This window comes from Brassica napus, chromosome A6 (assembly GCF_020379485.1).
Source record: "Brassica napus cultivar Da-Ae chromosome A6, Da-Ae, whole genome shotgun sequence".
Lineage (NCBI taxonomy): Eukaryota > Viridiplantae > Streptophyta > Magnoliopsida > Brassicales > Brassicaceae > Brassica > Brassica napus.
Window position 1 is genome coordinate 1711960 of NC_063439.1, and position 18221 is coordinate 1730180.

The 18221-nt window shown below is 33.7% G+C and overlaps 4 protein-coding genes and 1 pseudogene across 5 annotated transcripts; 1 reads left to right on the forward strand and 4 right to left on the reverse strand.

The window, feature by feature from the left end:
* Positions 1-75: 75 nt before the first annotated feature.
* On the reverse strand, positions 76-7596 carry LOC106346073 (probable plastid-lipid-associated protein 12, chloroplastic). 2 transcript variants are annotated; one of them, XM_048781808.1, is made up of 12 exons: positions 7051-7596; positions 6927-6980; positions 6755-6829; positions 6547-6669; positions 6286-6477; positions 6108-6191; positions 5939-6031; positions 5810-5863; positions 5640-5719; positions 5454-5561; positions 5180-5333; positions 76-127 (listed from the first exon to the last, which is right to left on the reverse strand). In XM_048781808.1, exons 1-11 carry the CDS (start codon positions 7342-7344, stop codon positions 5261-5263), a joined length of 1230 nt encoding a protein of 409 aa, XP_048637765.1. In that variant the 5' UTR covers positions 7345-7596; the 3' UTR covers positions 76-127; positions 5180-5260. The 2 variants fall into 2 exon arrangements, with proteins under 2 accessions (XP_048637765.1, XP_048637764.1); XM_048781807.1 differs by having other exon boundaries at positions 76-122; positions 5175-5333.
* Positions 7597-8097: 501 nt separating this feature from the next.
* On the reverse strand, positions 8098-9164 carry LOC125610084. Its single transcript, XM_048781810.1, has one exon. It carries the CDS (start codon positions 8828-8830, stop codon positions 8195-8197), a length of 636 nt encoding a protein of 211 aa, XP_048637767.1. The 5' UTR covers positions 8831-9164; the 3' UTR covers positions 8098-8194.
* A 317-nt stretch (positions 9165-9481) lies between these two features.
* Positions 9482-10504, forward strand: LOC125610083. Its single transcript, XM_048781809.1, has one exon. The coding sequence runs from the start codon at positions 9530-9532 to the stop codon at positions 10376-10378; it is 849 nt and encodes a 282-aa protein (XP_048637766.1). The 5' UTR covers positions 9482-9529; the 3' UTR covers positions 10379-10504.
* A 372-nt stretch (positions 10505-10876) lies between these two features.
* Positions 10877-12336, reverse strand: LOC106349666. Its single transcript, XM_048781811.1, has 4 exons — positions 12222-12336; positions 11499-11852; positions 11317-11429; positions 10877-11229 (listed from the first exon to the last, which is right to left on the reverse strand). The coding sequence occupies exons 1-4, from the start codon at positions 12303-12305 to the stop codon at positions 11043-11045; spliced, it is 738 nt and encodes a 245-aa protein (XP_048637768.1). The 5' UTR covers positions 12306-12336; the 3' UTR covers positions 10877-11042.
* Positions 12337-12723: 387 nt separating this feature from the next.
* On the reverse strand, positions 12724-17822 carry LOC106349669 (annotated as a pseudogene).
* Between the last annotated feature and the right edge of the window lie 399 nt (positions 17823-18221).

Consider the following 18221-nt stretch of genomic DNA (forward strand, 5'->3'; position numbering starts at 1 on the left):
TGATTTAGACAATTAGTAATGAAACTTATACCATCATGTCATGTGGTTTCTTGTTTTTTTTTTTTCGGGTTCTTGTTAGTTAAATCTAAAAACTATATTGATCAGAGAAATTTAACAATTAACTTAAGGGTGTTTTTCAAAACCAACCCATATTTTCAAGTCAAATCCAAAACCAACCCTTTTTTTTTTGTCCATACTATTCATCAATAAAATTTCCATATTATCCTTATATTTTTGAATTATTCACAAAATTGCCATTTTATTTATTTTTTTTATTAATTTTGAAATTAACAAAAAACCAAATACACCCTAACAATTTCTTCTTATTTACAAAAATGCCATCATCATCAATTTTTTCAACCACCATGAACCACCATTTTTGAGCTCTAAAACTCTAGAATTCAATTTTCAACCACTTTTTTTCTCATTCTAACCCAAAAAACTACATTTCTTCTCATCTCTTCTACATTTCCATCTAAAAAACTCTCATAACTATCATTTTCATAATCATAAACTTCATATTTTCGAGTTTCTTCATTAGTGAATCGTTAAAGATGCTTTTTTTTGCTCATATTTGGAGTTTGGACGGTTGAAAAGGTTGGAAACGAGCTTTACACATGAAAAAGGTAACTATTTACATGGTTTTCGTTCTTTTTCAGATCTGTGTCGCGATGGTAGACTGTTTTGTATGTCTACGCCTCCGTAGAGACTTACGATGCAGTCTATTTGTCAACGCACGGGTTAGTTTTGCAATTGACCAGACAATTTTTTTTTCTAACGCAGACTTCCCCAGTAGTCTCCGTCTTTACCTTTGACAACAAAAATAAAATTTTCGGTAGACTTACTAAGACGTCTACCTAAAAGAGGTTAGTTTTTCATTTGACCGAACTTTTGACTTTTCAAAATAGACTTCAACGGAAGTCTACAAAATGTAGACTGCCACCGAAGTCTATAAAAGGTCAGTTTTGCATTTGACCAAAACTTTGACTTCGTGGAATATGGTTTTTGTGTTTGACCAAAAAGTTTAAAAAGCAATAAAAAATTTATTAAATTGTAGACTTCATATGCAGTCTTCTTATCTTAAAAAAAAAATGTAGACTGCGTATAAAGTCTACTTTTTTATTTTGGTCAAATGCAAAACCAACCTGTCGGATTTGAGAGTAGACTTCACAAGAAGTCTACACACCCGTAGACGTTCATTTCAATCTACTGATTTGAAGTCAAACTTGGTCAATTGCAAAACTAACCTCTTTCAAAAAAATTCAAACATGTAGACTGCATATGAAGTCTAGTTCTGAAAGTCAAATCTTGGATGAATTCTGGTCAATTGCAAAAAGTAACCTTTTTAAATTGTAGACTGAAATGAAAGTCTACATGTACAAAATCACAACTTTTATTCAACTATAGAAAGCAACCCGTAAAATGGTCAATTGCAAAAACCAACCCAAAGAGTAGACCTATTTGACAGTCTACGTCTGTAAACTGAAAAGAACGTCTACATCTTCAGAGACTGAATATTAAGTCTGCATAGAAAAATCTATAAAAATGTGAATTTGTGTATTATTCATTAAATTTTTCTAGTTTTTTTGTTTGACAGTGTGTGTTAGTTAATCCTAATGGGTTTGAGTGATTTTGAAAAGAATTTTTTTAATAATTATGAAGGTATAATTCATTTAATTTGACAATGTTGTTAGCTAATAATTGTAGACGTATTTGTAAGTCTTCGTTTATAGTTTTGCTAATAAGGTTGAACTTGTTTTAAAGCTGAAGTCGGTGACTGTGGAATATAAATTTACATTCTCAGCATATAAGACAACGAAAACTCTGTATGTGGCTAAGTATCGTGTTCAAGGATGTGGTTGGAAACTTAGAGCGAGTGTGAAGCATGGGTCAAAGATATTTTGGGTGACAAAATATTCGAAAAGGATGAAGAATCGGAAAGGTTGAAGAATGTTCCTTGTGCATGATGGCTGTACACATGGTAAACTTCTTGAAATGACACAAGAAGATTATGATCTGGACAACAAAATTGAGAAGATTGTGCTAACCTATTCCTTACCAAACATCATTTAAAACAAATGACTCTGAATAGGAAAATACTCCTCTTATGCCAGTCACGAATAATCGACAAGTACGGAACTTGATCGAGTTATCTAAGACACACTTTGTACGCCTTTGTGTATCAAGCCTGCGCCAAATACACTAAATTTTTTTGGATTGACTATATTTTAGATAATAAGTGTAGACGTTTTTGTAAATCTACAAATGTAGACTGCAGTTGAAGTCTACGTCGTAAATTCTATTAAAAGTGTATTTGTGTATTATTCATCATATTTTTTCATGATTTAATTATTTTACAGTGTATGTTAGTAAAATTTTAATGGTCTTGGATGAATTTCACAATTTAATGTGTTATAATTATACACTTGATACTTATTGCAAATTGTTTTGATTAGTGTTATTCTTGAAAATTTTTGGGAAAATTTTGTATAGATTTTCTTCTTCTCACATGTATGTTAGTTTTTATTTTAGCTTATGGTGGTTTTACTTGTTTGGTTGGTTAGATCTTGTGAAAAATTGATATCTAACAAAAAATTAATAATATCATACAAGTGAAAACAACTAAAAATGAATACAATGTTTATAGATTATGCATTAAAAAATTATTTAAAAATTAATATTTTATTATGAAAGTTATTACAAAGCAATATATTAAAAAGTATTATTGAGTATGTTTGATTTTTCATAATCTTGATGCTTCAAATAAAGTCTTGGAAAAAGTACCTGCAAAATAAGATAGAGTTATGAGAAAAACATAAGATAAAAACTGAAATCATATTTTAGTAGACCTTTTATTAAGTCTACGTAAAGTTATTGTTTAGTAGACTTTAGTTGAAGTCTACACTAATGGAAAATTTTCATATCTAAAAGTGTGCATTTAGAAAATTTGAAAATACTTTGTTCTGGAAAATATTTCAAAAATAGTTTTTTGTCATCCTTGTAACAAAGCAAAAAGATAATGTATGAATCTATAAATTTAGTTCATTATAAACACAAAATATCTTATAATGAATATATGGAAAGCTTACATTTTTGGGAAGATGATTTGAAAACATTGGAAGAGAATACCTGCAAAATAAAATAAAATTATGAAAAATAAGATAAAAATTAAAATCATATTTGAGTAACTTCTAATGAAATATGCTTAAAAGTCAAGGCTAGTAGACTTCGTTTGAAGTCTACCAGCCGTAAGTTTTAAGTAGATTTCAAATGAAGTCTACTCTATAAAAAAAATAGATCTGAAAAATAAATACACTAAAAATATGAAATAAGTTTAAATCTAAAAAACTTTTAAAAATATATTTAGTAGACAAAATAGTTATAAATTAAAGACATATTAATATGAATTTTAATATGTAACTTTATTTGAATATAAATACTAGAACACATATTTTAAATCTATAGATGTAAACCTTACATTTCTAGGAGGAGAAGAGAACAACTATGGAAGAAAATACCTGCAAAATAAGATAAAAATATTAAAAAACATAGAAAAAAAATTAAAGTCATATTTTTGTAGACTTCCAATGAAGTATGCTTAAACTTTGTGGTTTAGTAAACTTCATATGAAGTCTGCAAGCTTTAGTAAACTTCTTTAGAAGTCTACACTGTCTGATAATTTTCAGATCTGAAAAAATCTATATATTTTGAAATGTGAAAATAATTTTAAATCTGAAAATACTTTTCATAATAGAATTTATAAGGTAAACTAGTAGCAAATTAATGTAGAGAGCTTGATCTATAAATTTATTTGAATATAAACATATAAATACATATTTAAAATCTATTAATCTAAAACTTACATTTTTAGAGGAGATGATGAAATCCATGAGTGATAATACCTACCAAAAAAAGATAATATTGTGAGAAATAAACATAAAAATACACATTTAAAATCTATAGATCTAAAACTTACATTTTTTAAAGGAGAAGATGAAAACCATGAATCATAATATCTAAAATGACAAGATAATATTGTGAGAAAGACTTGAGAAAATTTTAGAGAGAAAGAAGATAATGAGAGAGATTTGGAAACAATTGAGAGAATTTTAGAGAGAAGAGAGAAAGTTTTAGAGAGAAGGGAGAGAGTTTTAAAAACTTGTGCAGCCACTTTAGAGAGAGATTGTATAAATTTTGTTTATATAGGGAGACACAAATGTAACTAGGTTAAAATTTACGATACTGTAGACTTCGTTTGAAGTCTACTAAAATTAAAATTTTGGAGTAGATCTTACTATAACATAGTAGTCCTTTTTGGAAGTCTACTATAATAATTTAATTATTGTTATTTATTCTTTATTATTTTAGTAATTTTAATATATGATTTATTAAATTTATTTCTTTATTTTTTAATAGTTATAGTATATGATTTCACTTTTTTATTCGTAAGGAACTTAACTTAGTTTAAATATAATAATTTTTTGTAAAACAAATTGAAAAATATAGACTGAAAAAGACGTCTTCAGATAAATAGACTTTATTGTAGGTCTACGAAACCCTAAACCACAAATCTCAAACCCTAAATGTTTTGCTTGATAATCAAAAGTCTCATTTATACAAAATATAAACTACTAAAATTAGTATGCAGATTTAAGTTAATAAAACAAAAAAAAAACAAAATCTAAAATCTAACCCTATGAAATCAACTACTAAAAGACATAACATGTTAGAACCTTTTGTTTCTAAACTATGAACATAGTCTAACACATGATAACTAAATTAGTATATATTCTTCAAAATTGTTCGATTATATGAAATTTTAATTTATTTACTTCATATTATCCATTATATTGATGATTAGTTAAAAATATCACAATAATTATTTTTATACATTTTCAAAATTAAATTATTAGATCAAATTAGAGTGTAGACTACAAAACAAGTCTATAAATGTGTAGACTTCGTAGGAAGTCTATATATATGTAGACTTCTTTTATTACATGTAGACTTGCAAAGGATAGAAACGTAAAATACATTTCTGTTTTTTGTTTGGTCATAAGGGTTAAATAGTACTTTCATTACTCCTTTAGGTTGGTTTTGCATTTGACTGAAAGTGGGGTATACTTTTACATTTGACTTGAATATTTGGGTTAGTTTTAGCAAATGTCCCTTAACTTAAACAGTTTACAGTTTTTTTTTCTTTACATGCATATTCATTATAGGAGGAGCACTATAAATTTTTCTTAATCTCCTAGCATAGCTACATTTCTCGGATGTGCACAAAGACAATGTTATCAAAGCCACGACTTATTCTCATCTTCTCATCTGTGTATCTGCAGTCACCAAAAGTAAACAAACATTTTTGTATTAAGAACACATTGTTCTTTATTAGCAGTTAAATGAATCATAAACTCTCTTGTGAGGCCAAGAACAAAGATAAAAAGAGATCTTACAGAACTTGAAGCTTGATATTGTTTGTCAATTCGATCGGATATCCAAACGGACCACCTATAATTGCTGCATCGTCCATCTTCAACTCATAAGTGCTACCTCCTGATTTCCTGCACATCATGAAGCCAATCAAGAACACACACAAAAATGTAGTAAAATGACTTTGTAAAAAGACATAGAAAACTTACAAGAATTTGCCTTTCATAGAGAATCTAAATGCTGGTATGATGTTAACTTCAAACTTTATTCTTCCATCCTTCTCAATGATCTGAAATCAAAATCCTCATACAAAAAACAAGCTTAAAGCAACATATATAATACTATACTATATGTAAGACATGCAATAAAGTGTGTTTACCTGTCTTCCCATAAGACCATTTGCTGCATTCTCAAGCCAACTATCTGTATACATCTGCAACACAAAACCCGAAAAAATCGCTTATCCTTTGTTCTAACAACAAGGGGAGAGTGTTATCAGAGTAGTCACCTGTGAACTCCAAATCATTTGCCAGTTTCCCTCTAGAAGCTCATAATCATCTTCCTTGGAGTTAGTATTAGAAGCAAGAAACTCATCTATAGCCTGTGGTTACACTATATGAATATGATTTACTGATTCCATTTCAAAACCAAATACTGTTGAATGCATTACACATTACCTCAGCTACTCCTTTGTCTTGAGATATGGTAGCTAACAGTTTCTGCCTAGGCACTGTTTCTTTCTGAAGAACAAACGTTGTCCCCTGCGCTAAAGACATGTCACCTTATTACATGAAAACACTTACTTACAAAGCTTTTAGTCTTGTGTATCAAAATCAAGAAACTCATTTTTTTTACCTTGTTTCCCCTTGAGATCCTAAGGTTTCCTGAAGGCGACAAGTACGTAGTATCTAACCAGCCTTTGGCTTCATCACCAAGAAGTCTAAAAGGAACTGGATATGGAACTTTGAATGGAAGGAACTTCAATGCGAATGCTGCTCTATCGAAACGAAATAGAACCCTTTTGGCATCTTTGATGGATGCAACTGCCTGTTCATGGAACAAAGAAGTTTAGATTCTCTTCAGTCTTAATGATGCAAAGAGTTTAAAGATGCTAACCTCAACTTTCAGCTCTCCAATATAGTCAGAGAACTTAACAATGTTTGAAACACGAGGATCGTTTGTTGTCTTTAAGTATACATCTTGAAACACAGTGAACACATCTACTCCTGTAAATGTTCTCTGCATAGAAACAGATTCTTCTTTCTTACATTCAAATCATCAAGAAGATAGAATACTAATGATGAACTGTGTGACAGGAACTGACCTGGATTGGAGATGCAGTTCCAGGTCTTGTGGTGAACATTAATTGCCAACGACCTTCAATCAATTCAGATTCAGCCTAAACATTTACAAAAACCACAATGAGCAAATACACAAAACAAACAGAGAAGAGTTGTAACTTGAAGATGAAAGGCTTCAGAAGAAAACATTCATACAGGATTTGGAATGCCCTCTAAACCTTCAAGAACTTTCACAGCAGATTCCACATCCTAACACAGAAAGAACTGTTTCAAACCAGACATAACTCAAGAAACATGCAAAAAAGTTTTTAACGCATACATTGAGCTGTTTAGGAGAAGCAGATTTGCCACGGCCTTGAATTCCGATCAAAGCATCAATGAGTTTCATCTCAGCGTCATTGAAAGACGACTGTTGTGTTTGTCCTCCAGTAAAGGTAGAGGAAGATGAACAAGTTATGCGGAGAGTTCTGGATGAACCTAGTCTCTTGAAGGTTGTGTTAAGAAGATGGTATCTCGGAGACGACGATGAAAGAGAAGTTGGCGATGATGGGCATGGACATAACAGACATGGTGACGACATCTCTACAGTGTATAAGAATCTAAGAGACTCCATTGTTGATTGTCTGAGTAAAGCTAAATCATTTGGATGGTAATAATCTACACTTAGATTGTGTGGTGTACAACAAACCTTGAACTGATAGAAAAATATCTTTTGGAAAATGAAATTAGTGGAAGTATATTTTTCTCAATAAATTAAAAACAAAAACATGATTCTTTGTTATTACAGAACCAAACTATAAACAATTCAGACATAGCAAGAAGAGTATGAAAACCAAATGGTCTTACAAAACAAAAGCATGAATCTTTTCTATTACAGAACCAAATAAGTTAAGATCTTTTACAGATGAAAGTACTAGGCCTGCAGTTATTAACCAAGCCGAACCTGCCAAACCAAACCGAAAAGTTCGGTTTTCAATTTAGTTCGGTTAGAAAATTTGGTTCAGTTCGGCAATTAAAAAATTCGATTTTCAGTTTGATTCGGTTATCAGTTAGTTCAAATTTTTAATTTTTTTTACCAAACAAACCCAATCGTAACCAAAATTTCGAATCGACCTTAACCAAAAAAGTTTAAATTGTATTCAATTTAGGCCAAAAATTTAACCTAAAACCAAAAACTTCGGTAGAAAATTTGAAACCAAACTAACCAATAAATCGAACGAAACTGAACTGAATATCTTTTCGGTTCACTTCGGCAAGATTTTGACCAACTCGAACTAATCATTCGAAACTAATCAATCCAAACTAACCGAAGAAACCTAACCCACATGCTTAGATGAAACTATAAGCAATTCATTGACAGTTAAAGAGTTTGAAAACCAGATGGTCTTAGAAAACAAAAACATGTATCTTTGTGATTATTACAGAACCAACCCAACAAGTTAAGATCTTTTACAGATTGGGTCTTAAAAAGAATTAGCAACAAGAATAGCTTGTCTACATCTCGCTCTAGCTTGTTCAATCCTCTCACTAAAAGTCTCTTCCTTAACCGAAGCTTTAACCATAGCCAAATCCATCTCCATCAGCTTCAAAACTCTGAAAAGCTCAGTCACCATCCTCTCCTCAACTTCACCTTCATCTCTCAAAACCTCAGCTTCTTCTCTCGCTCTCTCGGCCACTATCTCCCCAGCTTTAGCCAATAGCTCCTTGGAACCAAACTCTCTCGCCATCAACCCTTCGAACTTCTCCAAGAAGTCCATTATCACGTACCCTTTGGGCTTCTCCAAGTTTATCTCTTTCGTTCTCTTCCAACCTATCTCGAAGTTCGGTGGCTCTGGCTTCTCGATGCCTCTCTGTTTCCTGTCGCGTATGATCTCGGATCTTCGGCGTTTCTCGATGGGGAAGGTCTCGGCGCTCGTGGTGTTGATGGAGTCTGGTGAAGGTGTGAGGTCGAGGAACTGCTGATCTTTTGGTTCTGGGTTTGAAGAGCATTTCACTGTACGACGAGTGTTGTGTGCGTTGAAGGTGTAGGTTCTTGGAGCTGCGACGTTGAGACTCGTGGGAGAAGAGAGAAGTTGAGGAACAACAAGTGTGGAAGCCATTGAGTTTTAGCGCTTAAACGAGGGAGAGGACTGGAGAAAAGATAAGGCCTTCCATCAAGTTACCAGTCGTGTCGTTTATATATTTTATATAAGAACGTCACGTCGTTTTTCGTATGAAAACGTCGCCGTTGCGATGATGATTTGATTATATAATGTCATTTTAATATGACAGTTAATAATAATATATAGCATATTAAGATAATATTAGATTTTAATCTACTTTAAAAATTTAAAAATTCAAAGTTATTTATTTATTTTTTTTCTGATGATTAGTCTTTTTAATAATAGTTGTAGACGTAAAATTTGAAAATATGCTGACCAATCTGAAGTTGTTTTATATCAAATGTTCCTTAAAATTTTGATTTAAGAGTTTTTTTCACAAATTTCATACATCACTGTATTAAATTTTTGTTTCCAAAAAAAACTGTATTAAATTTTTGTTTAAAAAAAAATGTATTAAATTTTGACTTTATTAAAATGTATGTTTGAGATTTTTTGGGTCTTCAATTCTACATTTTGGAGAGAAAATTTGGTAGACAGTAGTACCAAGTAGACCAACATGTTACATATGTAAACAGACTAACGTATAAAATAACTGTGTGGATGTATATATAAGATTCAAGAAAAAAAAAGCAAATTATTGGAGACACAACACAACACAACACAACACAACACAACACAACACAACACAACACAACAATGAGTTTCTCGGTGGTCTTGTTCCACAAACCCTACTCTGCAGCACCAATCTTACCAGTCCCTACCATCTTCACAATCTCATCATCCTCATCATCTTTCAGACCAAGAAGAAGACTACCTTCTTCAACCAATCGCATCTTCCCCGTAAACCAACCAAAACCCATACTCAAACCCCCCCAAACCGAAACCCTCGCCGCCAGAGACACAATCATAGACTTCGGCAAGCACAAGGGCAAAATGCTCGGCTCTTTACCCTCCTCTTACCTCAAATGGGTCTCCAAGAATCTACGCGCAGGAGACACCGAGTACTGGGCGAAGCTCGCAGACCAAGTTCTCGACGACGATGTTTATAAAGACAGAGTTGAGTGGGAGTTTGCAGAGAAGATCCTCCACGGAAGTGACGAGAGTTTAAAGAAGAGCAGAGAGGAAGAGGTAAGCTCTGTTTCGATGTTGTTGGAGATTAGCGAGAGGTTTGGTTGGGACAATGAGGATAAGATTGGTTGGAGCAGAGTCAACTTCGAGCTCCTGGGGACGAGCAAAGGTGGTCGGATTCCTAGGTTGGGAGAGGAGAGTGGAGATATGGTGAGAAGGAGAGAGGTCAAGAAGAAGAAGGGAGAGGAGGAAGATGGTAGCGGGTGGAGGAGGAGAGAGAGGCGTGAGAGGATGAGGCAGAGTCTTGGGAGAGAGAAGGAGAATGATGATGGCAAAACTGTGAATAGGAGTGATCAGAAGGGTGTTTTGGGAAGGTTAGGAGAAGTAGAGAAGCAGATTGAGCCGAAGATTTATAGTCCTTTTCCAGGACGTGAGAGTTTGTTGAAGAAAGTTATGAACAAGAGAAGGTCTCAATGACACATAAGATTCATAGTCCATGATTGAGTTTACATTTCACATTATTCACTAGAAGTATTAGTAAAGGCAGTTCCTTTGTGTATCTGAAAGATCAAAACTTTATTTATTCATCTCAACTTCCAGTAACTTCCTAATCATTTTTACAAATTTTTTTAAAGCAAAAAAAAAAGAAGACTTTTGCACTATGAGTTACTCCCTCAGTTCCTTAATATTACATATTCTAAAAAAAAAATTTGTTTAAAAAAGATCTATTTTTTACATTTTCAAGACATGTTTTATTACCTAATTGCAAATTTCAAAAAACTTAATTGTACATACTGAATTTTTATTGACTTAAAATTATGGAACAAAGATAAACACAGAAAATTATGCAAATTTAATATGTTTTATTAAAATGTGTGAAAAAACTAGAATATGTAACATTAAGAAACATATGGAGTATATTATAAGAACCAAGACTTTTGGATTATATTTGGAAAGCCAAAAAATATCCGAGTTTTTATGATTTGTCCATGCAATTATTAAAATCAAAGGTCTACCATGTATTATATTTATACAACAAGTAACCGAGTTTTGATTTTTGAAGATGCACTCGCTTTCTGCATTACAAGACACCAAGAAGAGTATATACAACAAGTAAAAAAGGAAGAAGCTAAAAACTTTGTTACCGTGGAACTCTGTTGCCATCATGCATGTTGTTCATACTGTTTCCATAGCCAATGTCGTAGAAGTAAAGATGTTCCAAAGTTGGGAAGTGGACCTTGACCAGTTCTGACCAAAACCTATCGCCTGAAACAAGCTTCTCCATATTCTTCTGCAGAACTCCAGGAGCAAAATGAAGTGTATGTATCCTGTTGTAATATAATAAGATCATTATGTATAGAGCTGGAATCACTTTTAAACGGTACTAAAAAAAAAGGCAAAAATAAAAAAAAAACCTGTTACGAGAAGCAGAGTGATTACGTGTGAAATCTTGATACAACTGTTGCCACTGAGTGTGTTTTCTCGCCTGTGGATTAGTCTCTATGAAGAACGTTGGAGGTTTTCTCAACTGTTGAGAAAACATCAATCATTAGAAAGCTCTAAAGAGTCTTTGACCAATGTGTGTATAAGTAAGTACCTCGACACTAAGGATTCCGGTTTGGTCATGTGGATGGTACCATGGTTTAATAGACAAGACATCACCCCATTGGATCTCAATCTTCCTATTCATCCCAGTTGTTGAGACATCTTCGACACACTCCCACATGATCTTCTTCCTTGCGAAATAGATTTTAGCCTTGAGATCTTGCTCGTAGACTGCGTCGCGGGTCCACTCACCAATTGTGATCTTTGAGATTGGGAAACTCATAGGTTTTGTTTTTGCAGGAGGAGTTGAGTTGGAGTCTTGTTCTTGTTGTTGTAGGAGTGATTCAATCTGCTTGAGAAACTCTGGACTTGTTGTTAGACGCAAGTTTAAAGGTCCATTCTCTACCTGAAAAAAACAACCCATTGAACTTAATAATAAAATTTCCAAAATAAATAAATAAAAAGACTAATATGTGATCGTTAAAAGAGTACAATTACTAAAAAATCAGAGAGATAAAATAACAAAATAACTTGAAAACGCTAATCAAGATCGAGAAAATGCTTATTACTATATCACAAGAAAGAGTACAATGGCGGAGAGAAAAGGATTTAGCAGAGTAGATTAACAATATCTTAGAGATAAACCATAACAAATAACTTGGAAACAGTAATCAAGATTATGTAAATGCTTATTACTATATCACAAGAAAACAACAGAAACAGAGGAATAAGCAAAGTTCAGAAAAACAGAGTACAATGGCGGAGAAGAGAGTACCTCTTCATCGACAGATCCAGTTATCTTGTTCGGTGATGATCCGCCATTGTTGGAAGCTTCAAGTTCTTCTTGGGATCTCTCCATCGAATGTCAAAGCTCCTCTCTCTCTCTCTCTAATCAAATGTGTTTGTTGCGTAGTTTAGATTTTGCCTCGCTTCATGATTATATATATAAGGCCCGTTAAAGTCGGGTCCACCCCGTTTGGCCTACCGGGTCGAAAACTTTTTATCCGCTCCCTAATTAATAATTAAGATAAAAAATTATAATCAGGTCTATCTTTTTCTACGAGTTTACATTAAATTTTGTATCAGTCTGAACTTTTAACCTAGGACGTATTTGTATTTTATTTAAATTTTCTACAGAATTTATATCGAAAATGTTATTCACATTATCCTCAACCGTTAAGAATATTTTCTAAGGATTAAATCCAAAAATCTTACAAAACAATACGAAAACGAATAGAAATCGTTTAAAAAAAATTACCGAATCTTAAAAAATATTTATAAAGAAAATTCCACAACCAAAAGGTGAAAAAAAAGAACACAAAAACAAAAAAAACAAAGAAAGGTGAAACAAAATAAGTTTGATTTATCCGCTAGCAAAAAGTTGTTGACTGCATGGTCCGCAACATATTGATATCGGAGAGGGCCTTACGTCTTTCAAACTCCACTGCAATAGCATTCACCAGGTTGATGGTTAACGTTTTCCCAATTTCTTATATCTAAAGGAGTCTGATTTATCAACAACAACATTTCATGATTAGAGTTTAATTTGATTACTATACTCAAAGTACAACCACATATATATAATATGGAGAAAAAAGAATTGATAGAACGGAAAGAACTTTGACTCTTTTATAGTTCATCCTGTTTTATGAAATATAATACATAACAATGGTATAAAAAAAAACAAGAAAGTTATAATATCAGCCTATAGAAATACATACCAATAGTATATAGTAAAAACAACAAGAGAGGAAGATCCCAAGTGAAAGTGACATTCTTCTAATGGTCATGGCCAAAGGCTAGCTCGAAGATCTGTTCATATTCATCGACGAAATGAACATCTAGTCCTTCTTTAAAGCTTTCCTCAAGATCCTCAAAATCCCTCCGGTTAGCCTCTGGGAATATTATCACCTTCACTTGACTCCGCCTTGCAGCCATAGTCTTCTCCTTAAGCTGAGAAATATAGATGTTTAGTGTATTAAAATTCACTTAAAGAAACTGGTAGCTAAAAAAACCAAGTAATTCTAGTCAGGCTTAATAATAACAATTCAGTGACAAAAAAAAGAAGTAATTCTAATGTGTTGATTGTTTACTTACGCCGCCAATTGGAAGAATCCTACCGGTCAGAGTGACCTCTCCGGTCATTGCAAGATCCTTTCTTACAGGCTTCTTCATGGCAAGTGAAAGCAAGGAAGTGATCATTGTGCAGCCTGCACTTGGACCGTCTTTTGGCGTGGCTCCTTCAGGAACATGTAAATGAAGCTTGGAGTTCGCAAAAAAGAGGTTGCCAGGATCTTTATCAAACATTATTCTTCTGGCAACTGTGTGAGCTATCTCTGCGCTTTCTTTCATCACTTTCCCAAGGTGACCCGTTATATGAAGACCACCTTTGCCTTCACCTTCTTCTACAAAGGTTGTCTCTATGTACAATGTTGAGCCGCCCATGGATGTCCAAGCTAGACCCATTACAACCCCTACTGGCGTCTGCTCATAGATCTTTTCTCCTCGGAAAACCGGTTTGCCTACATAATCTGCAAGGTTTGATGCGTCAATAGTAAATTCAGGTACTGCTCTACTCTTGTCGCTCATTGGACCCCCAGCAAGTGCGTATTCTAATTCCTTTAATCGTAAATATTCATTGTAAGACTTTAAATCGGTCTTAGCCGCTTTGGTGGATGCTTGTTGGCGTCCAAGTTTAAGAGCAATCTGTTAATAAACCAATATAATTTCAGATTGCGTGGTATCCAAGTTTAAAATACTTTTGGAATATATAGTGTAATTTTTTAGCTACCTCTTTGCTCTTCTCCCTCGTTGGACCCCCACCAACTGCGTATTCGAATACCTTAAGAACGTCAGCTAATCGTAAATATTCATTTGTCAACTCAATGGATCCTTTAGCAGCGGTTTCCGAGGACTTTAAATCGGTCATAGCCGCCAAAGCGGATGCTTGTTGGCGTACAAGTTTAAGAGCAATCTATTAATAAACCAAAATAATTTCAGATTGCTTGGCATCCAAGTTAAAAAAGTTTGGTAATATTTTAGTGAGCTTTACCTTACGAAAAATCTTCTCAATATGCTTCTGGATATTTCGAACTCCTGCTTCTCTGCAGTAGTTCTCTATCAAGGAAAGAAGAGCCGTGTCGCTCACATCAACCTGTTCAGGCTTAAGTCCACATTTTCTTTTTACATTTTTCACCAAATAGTCTCTAGCAATATGCATTTTCTCATCGGTAGTGTACCCTGCGAGTTCTATAACCTCCATTCTATCTAGCAGTGGACCCGAAATCTTATCTGTATCGTTTGCTGTGCATACAAACAAAACCTACAACAACAAAACTCATATGCTTAAACCAAGTTTTGATCGTTAGAAATATTATTTGAGGAACAAACCTATCTTCAATAGTGTACAAAATGATAAATGAAAGTAAACAAAAATGGTGAATAATATAAAAGAGAATACCTTTGATAAGTCGATAGTAACATCAAGAAAGTAATCTAGAAAATGTGTATTTTGCTGTGGATCCAGAAGCTCCAACAACGCACCCTCTGGATCGTCTCTACTACTCTTTCCAAGCTGCCAAAGAAATAAATGGCCATTGATGCAAATAATCTCAAAATTTAAAAATCTAATTCAAGTCCTAGCTTAACTACCTTATCAATCTCATCGAGCAGAACAAGAGGATTCTCTGTTCCCACTTCCTTTAGACATTGCACCATCTTTCCTGGAGCGGCACCAATGTATATTCCACGTTCCCCCTATAGGTGCACACATTGTAGATGATGACATGTTATAAAATTATTTCACTTCTCTAGTTTTTTTGTAGGAATCCCTTAAAATATTTTACATATTACTTAGTTAGAAGTTTGCGATATGGAGTTCTTTTCTCTATTAGTTTTTGTCAATAATTTTATAAGTGAATTGGCCCAAATTTCTTATATATTAATTTGTTAAGAGTTTGCTATGAGAGATATTTTCTCCAATAGTTTTTGTCATGCAGTAGTATGTATACCTTGATCTCCGCACTATCAGATAGTCCTCCAACAGCGAGCCGAAAGAACTTGCGGTTAAGAGCACGTGCGACAGAACGAGCAATACTTGTTTTTCCTACCCCAGGAGGGCCAGAGAGACAAATGATCTTTCCTGTTTCACACACAAAAAAAAACAGTTCAGTTTCACAATTTATATAAAGAGAAAGTGAACCCGAAAAGGAAAAGACACGACCTTGTGGATTGCTCGTAAGTGTTCCGACAGCAATAAACTCTAGTATTCTTTCTTTTACATCACGTAAACCGTAGTGATCCTCGTCAAGAATCTTTTCTGCCCGTAAGACATCAAAACTATCATCACTGCAAAACAAATAAATCAAGTTTTATATAACTCTCTTAAGAATAACCATCAACATATGAAGCAAAATGGCAAACCTGCATTCTCCCCAAGGCAACGCTGTCAACCAATCAAGGTAGTTATAGATACTTTCGGTGCTACGGGAATCTTTTTCTCCCCTATCAAGTTTTTCAAACTTTTCTTCCATGACTTTTACTACATGTTTTGGAATTTCCTCCAAAATAAGTTTACTGTAAACCCTTTCCCTAAACTTGTCTGCAGAAAATAACAGACTTTATTAGCTTCAATTGCTTGATAAGAAAATTACTCCTAGAATACTATAGTAGTAGACTAACCAGAAGGTTGAGTTTTTTCTACGTAATTAGCAGAACCAGACTCCTCCTGCATTGAGACACTTATAAGTCATACAAAACATCATACACTTAACATAAATGTAAACTGTTGAAAACCTTTTTGTCTTCAACAGTTTTTGCTGTGGATTCCTATATATGAGTGCAAAGAGATAAGGATTCATTCTATATAAAACATATAATTTACTAAAAAAAATCTTGACCAGCTGAAAACCTGCTTGTCTTCAACAGTTTTTGCTGTGGATTCCTATATATTACGAATGAAAAGAGATGAGGATTCATCCTGTATAAGAACATATCATCTACAAAAAAAAATCTAGTAGCATGAGTCACCGGGAAAATGGAGGCATGAAACACTTGAATTTTGTCAACTTCCACTTGTTTTTTAACCAAGACCAGACGCTTATGAACCTAGATTGAAAGAAACCAATTTGAGAAGCTTACTAAAAATGGAATACCATAGTAATTTCAGCATAAAATGGTAATAGTTAAACTACTTACATCCAATTCTTCAAGAACCTCCTGAATTTTATGTTTGTTAGCACCAGAGATCCCGGCCCCAAAATCGGCTAACTTTTTATAATTGAGGTCATTAGCGTCAAAGACCCCAGCTCCAAAACCGGTTAACTTTTGATAAAAGACGTCAATAGCCTCAAAGATCCCAGCTCCAAAACCGGTAAACTTTCTTCTTCTTTTTTGTAGTATAGTCTCGGCCAACTTTCGATAGTTGGAGCCACCAATATCCTATAGAATTCAAAAGAAATCTACTAAATATTCGATTCTGCATTACTACTATGTAGTTTACTGTGCGTTTGCAGCTGTGATATTCTCCGACATATATAATTTGTGCTCAACATGCAGTACCTTATTTGGAGAGAACATACCTGTGTATATGTCTGAACTTGATCCCTCCAGAGTGATTTTGTCTCTAAGACATCCCTAAGCATAGAAATAACTTCAAAGTATGTTGCCTTGATGATGACCTCATCGTCCTTGTCATATGGCTTATCCTGCAAACAAAGAACACAAAGGCACATATGAAAAAGATTATAGATGTTTTTTTTTTTCATGTAAGGAAAGGCTTGAAAACAGAAACACACCTTTATATGATGAGTTTTGACAGTTAGAGGATCTTCACTCAGCTGTATAAAAGACAAAGCGCATGGTTACTTTTAATGAACTTTTGAATGAGTAAAGTTGAAGAATGTTTCTCCATTAACTTACCATCTCTGTTATTTGAAGTCGTTTGCGACCAATAAGGATGACTTGCTCACCTTGGATACTTAAAATCTGGAATTTTTTTGGCAAATGGTTAATATTATTTCAAATAGAGACAAAGAAAAAAATACAGTGCTAACGTATGGTATGTAACCTGAGCAAGTGTGCCAACTTGGTGAATTTTGTTAAGCAACTCTTTGCCTTTTAACTTATCTAGTGTATTCACTGTTTCAAAGCTAGAAGAAGATGAAGCGTTTTTGTCATCCTTCAAAAGGAAAGCACCTGCATATGCAGCTTGACCTCTTTTGCTCTCTTGTAAAGCTGCAAGTACTTTAGGATCCTTGACATAAAGTGGCATGTAAAAACCAGGAATAAGAGGCTTGCTGAGCAACGGCAATGCTACAACCTGCAAGTTAACCAACACAAAGCTTAATGAAAAGAGTTGTACCCAACTATGCCTCATTATTAAGTTAATGAAATTCACATACTTAACAAAAAAAAAAAAGTTGTACCCAACAGTAACGTTATAGAAGTTTCTAGCTTTTCAGAGAATTTCTGCTAACCGTTTGACAATCGTCGATGCATGGTTTAGCAGAGACAGTGTCGGTAGGCTTGGAATCGGTTAGTGTCGAGAAGAAACCTCGGCGAGCCAATTTGTGGGAACTACGGTTCTTAAACCGGCTAGCCACGTGATGGGATGTGAAGAGCTTCAGCATGAGGAGAGAGGAAGATCGATATTGAGTTTAAAAAAATCGGGAACTTTAGGGTTACGCTGCGCCTTAAGAAGCAAGGAACTCGAAGAACTAATGGTGACAACAGTCAAAACACTTCATAATAATTAAAAGAAAAGTATTTAAAAAGT